The 5,000-nt window shown below is 55.2% G+C and overlaps 1 protein-coding gene across 4 annotated transcripts in view; it reads left to right on the top strand.

The window, feature by feature from the left end:
- Positions 1-5,000, top strand: part of ano5b (anoctamin 5b) — a gene marked incomplete at its 5' end in the record, with an annotated part of 39,962 nt that overhangs the window by 28,742 nt on the left and 6,220 nt on the right. For all 4 annotated transcript variants that reach the window (XM_084436566.1, XM_084436567.1, XM_084436565.1 and 1 more), the window contains 4 exons: positions 2,994-3,068; positions 3,335-3,563; positions 3,671-3,849; positions 4,878-4,975. In XM_084436566.1, coding sequence (XP_084292692.1) covers positions 2,994-3,068; positions 3,335-3,563; positions 3,671-3,849; positions 4,878-4,975 — 581 coding nt within the window. The remainder of the gene's footprint in view (positions 1-2,993; positions 3,069-3,334; positions 3,564-3,670; positions 3,850-4,877; positions 4,976-5,000) is intronic.

Below are 5,000 nucleotides of genomic sequence, written 5' to 3'. Positions count from 1 at the left end.
ACTGACCACCCAGCACACTAACCACCCAGCACACTAACCACCCAGGACACTAACCACCCAGCACACTGACCACCCAGCACACTAACCACCCAGCACACTAACCACCCAGGACACTAACCACCCAGCACACTAACCACCCAGGACACTAACCACCCAGGACACTGACCACCCAGCACACTAACCACCCAGCACACTAACCACCCAGCACACTAACCACCCAGCACACTAACCACCCAGCACACTAACCACCCAGGACACTAACCACCCAGCACACTAACCACCCAGCACACTAACCACCCAGCACACTAACCACCCAGGACACTGACCACCCAGCACACTAACCACCCAGCACACTAACCACCCAGCACACTAACCACCCAGCACACTAACCACCCAGGACACTAACCACCCAGCACACTGACCACCCAGGACACTAACCACCCAGCACACTAACCACCCAGCACACTAACCACCCAGGACACTAACCACCCAGCACACTAACCACCCAGCACACTAACCACCCAGCACACTGACCACCCAGGACACTAACCACCCAGCACACTAACCACCCAGCACAGTAACCACCCAGCACACTAACCACCCAGCACACTAACCACCCAGGACACTGACCACCCAGCACACTAACCACCCAGGACACTAACCACCCAGCACACTAACCACCCAGCACACTAACCACCCAGCACACTAACCACCCAGCACACTAACCACCCAGGACACTGACCACCCAGCACACTAACCACCCAGCACACTAACCACCCAGGACACTAACCACCCAGGACACTAACCACCCAGGACACTAACCACCCAGGACACTAACCACCCAGCACACTAACCACCCAGGACACTAACCACCCAGCACACTAACCACCCAGGACACTGACCACCCAGCACACTAACCACCCAGCACACTAACCACCCAGGACACTGACCACCCAGGACACTAACCACCCAGCACACTAACCACCCAGCACACTAACCACCCAGGACACTAACCACCCAGCACACTAACCACCCAGGACACTGACCACCCAGCACACTAACCACCCAGGACACTAACCACCCAGCACACTAACCACCCAGCACACTAACCACCCAGGACACTGACCACCCAGGACACTGACCACCCAGCACACTAACCACCCAGCACACTAACCACCCAGCACACTAACCACCCAGCACACTAACCACCCAGGACACTGACCACCCAGCACACTAACCACCCAGGACACTGACCACCCAGCACACTAACCACCCAGCACACTAACCACCCAGGACACTAACCACCCAGGACACTAACCACCCAGGACACTAACCACCCAGGACACTAACCACCCAGCACACTAACCACCCAGGACACTAACCACCCAGCACACTAACCACCCAGGACACTGACCACCCAGCACACTAACCACCCAGCACACTAACCACCCAGGACACTGACCACCCAGGACACTAACCACCCAGCACACTAACCACCCAGCACACTAACCACCCAGGACACTAACCACCCAGCACACTAACCACCCAGGACACTGACCACCCAGCACACTAACCACCCAGGACACTAACCACCCAGCACACTAACCACCCAGCACACTAACCACCCAGGACACTGACCACCCAGCACACTAACCACCCAGGACACTAACCACCCAGGACACTGACCACCCAGCACACTAACCACCCAGCACACTGACCACCCAGGACACTGACCACCCAGCACACTAACCACCCAGCACACTAACCACCCAGGACACTGACCACCCAGCACACTAACCACCCAGCACACTAACCACCCAGCACACTAACCACCCAGGACACTGACCACCCAGGACACTAACCACCCAGCACACTGACCACCCAGCACACTGACCACCCAGCACACTAACCACCCAGCACACTAACCACCCAGGACACTAACCACCCAGGACACTGACCACCCAGCACACTAACCACCCAGGACACTGACCACCCAGGACACTGACCACCCAGGACACTAACCACCCAGCACACTAACCACCCAGCACACTAACCACCCAGGACACTAACCACCCAGGACACTAACCACCCAGCACACTGACCACCCAGGACACTAACCACCCAGGACACTGACCACCCAGCACACTAACCACCCAGGACACTGACCACCCAGCACACTAACCACCCAGCACACTAACCACCCAGCACACTGACCACCCAGCACACTAACCACCCAGGACACTGACCACCCAGCACACTGACCACCCAGCACACTAACCACCCAGGACACTGACCACCCAGCACACTAACCACCCAGGACACTGACCACCCAGCACACTAACCACCCAGCACACTAACCACCCAGGACACTGACCACCCAGCACACTAACCACCCAGCACACTGACCACCCAGGACACTAACCACCCAGCACACTAACCACCCAGGACACTAACCACCCAGGACACTAACCACCCAGGACACTGACCACCCAGCACACTAACCACACAGCACACTGACCACCCAGGACACTAACCACCCAGCACACTAACCACCCAGGACACTAACCACCCAGGACACTGACCACCCAGGACACTAACCACCCAGCACACTAACCACCCAGGACACTAACCACCCAGGACACTGACCACCCAGGACACTGACCACCCAGCACACTGACCACCCAGGACACTAACCACCCAGCACACTAACCACCCAGGACACTAACCACCCAGCACACTGACCACCCAGCACACTGACCACCCAGGACACTAACCACCCAGGACACTAACCACCCAGGACACTAACCACCCAGCACACTGACCACCCAGGACACTGACCACCCAGGACACTGAACGCCAGGTTGATAGACAGCACTGTTAAGTCACAAAGCATTTCACTGCTGCTAGTGATGATATGGCACCACTGGGTAGATAGAGGATAACCTTGCTGTACTATATGAAGGGCTCTCTGACTCAGCTTCGTGTCTGGACAGGAAATGGAGCCATACTTGCCCCTCACCAGCAAGTATGCTCGATTCTGCCTCTCTGGAGCCACGGTCCTCTTCTGGGTAAGCTAGTATACTACACTATACCTATAGTGTGTGTGTGTGTGTGTGTGTGAGAGAGAGAGAGAGAGAGAGAGAGAGACAGAGAGAGAGAGAGAGAGAGGGACCTATGTGTGTGTGTGTGTGAGAGAGAGAGAGAGAGAGAGAGAGAGAGAGTGTGTTCATATATATGTATGCATGTATGTGGTTGCTAGGTGTCTCTGATGGTGTGGTTGCTAGGTGTCTCTGATGGTGTGGTTGCTAGGTGTCTCTGATGGTGTGGTTGCTAGGTGTCTCTGATTGTGGCGTGCATCATCGGGGTCATCGCCTACCGCCTGGCCGTCTTCGCCGCCTTCGCCAGCATCATGAAGGACAGCCCCACCAGGAAGATCCAGCTGGTGGGCTCGCTCATCACGCCGCAGCTCGCCACCTCCGTCACCGCCTCCTGCATCAACTTCGTCATCATCATGATCCTCAACTTCTTCTACGAGAGAGTGGCCATCTGGATCACTGACCTGGGTGAGGGGGCGGGGCCACAAGGGTCAGAGTTCATACAGGGTTTTAGAACGTCTGGACAGACAGCCATACTGGGGCTGAATCTCTCATGTCTTTCTGGCGCTGGGCAGAGATCCCCAAGACCCACCTGGAGTACGAGAACAAGCTGACCATGAAGATGTTCCTCTTCCAGTTCGTCAACTACTACTCCTCCTGCTTCTACGTGGCCTTCTTCAAGGGCAAGTTCGTGGGTTACCCTGGCAACTACTCCTACATGTTTGGCCAGTGGAGCAGGCTGAGGAATGAGGAGGTGAGGAGGGGTCCGCTAGGAGTGAGGAGGTGAGGAGGTGAGGTCAGTAGGGATGAGGAGGTGAGGAGTTGAGGTCAGTAGGAATGAGGAGTTGGGGAGGTGAGGTCAGTAGGGATGAGGAGGTGAGGTTAGTAGGAATGAGGAGGTGAGGTCAGTAGGAATGAGGAGGTGAGGTCAGTAGGAATGAGGAGGTGAGGTCAGTAGGAATGAGGAGGTGAGGTCAGTATGAGTGAGGAGGTGAGGAGGGCTCCTATCTATCTATCTATCTCTCTATCTCTCTATCTCTCTATCTCTCTATCTATCTATCTATCTATGTATGTATGTATGTATGTATGTATGTATGTATGTATGTATGTATGTATGTATGTATGTATGTATGTATGTATGTTCCCTCCCTCAACAAACAACAGCCTGGGATAGAAATAGATAGGGGCTGAGTTTCCCAGAGGCATCGTAGCGCTATGGTGAACGCCGGAGGTAAGTGGTACTGAGAGTAGGTGGAGTGTTCAGTAGCAGGAAGTGGAGATGGAGTCTTCAGTAGCAGGAAGTGGAGTGTTCAGTAGTACTGAGAGTAGGTGGAGTGTTCAGTAACAGGAAGAGGAGGTGGAGTGTTCAGTAGCAGGAAGTGGAGATGGAGTGTTCAGTAGTACTGAGTAGGTGGAGTGTTCAGTAGCAGGAACTGGAGATGGAGTGTTCAGTAGCAGGAGTGGAGATGGAGTGTTCAGTAGCAGGAACTGGAGATGGAGTGTTCAGTAGCAGGAAGTGGAGATGGAGTGTTCAGTAGCAGGAAGTGGAGATGGAGTGTTCAGTAGTACTGAGAGTAGGTGGAGTGTTCAGTAGCAGGAAGTGGAGATGGAGTGTTCAGTAGCAGGAAGTGGAGATGGAATGTTCAGTAGCAGGAAGTGGAGATGGAGTGTTCAGTAGCAGGAAGTGGAGATGGAGTGTTCAGTAGTACTGAGAGTAGGTGGAGTGTTCAGTAGCAGGAAGTAGAGATGTAAACCCTCCCTGTCGCCCCTCTCTCTGCCCAGTGTGACCCGGGGGGGTGTCTGATCGAGCTCACCACCCAGCTGGTCATCGTCATGGCGGGGAAGCAGCTCTGGGGGAACATCCAGGAAGCCCTGCTGCCGTGAGTCACCCTGACCCCCGACCCC

Source organism: Borostomias antarcticus, assembly GCF_949987555.1.
Source record: "Borostomias antarcticus genome assembly, chromosome: 4".
NCBI lineage: Eukaryota > Metazoa > Chordata > Actinopteri > Stomiiformes > Stomiidae > Borostomias > Borostomias antarcticus.
The sequence above is the reverse complement of the archived record's forward strand: the minus strand, read 5'-3'. Positions and strand labels throughout refer to the sequence as shown.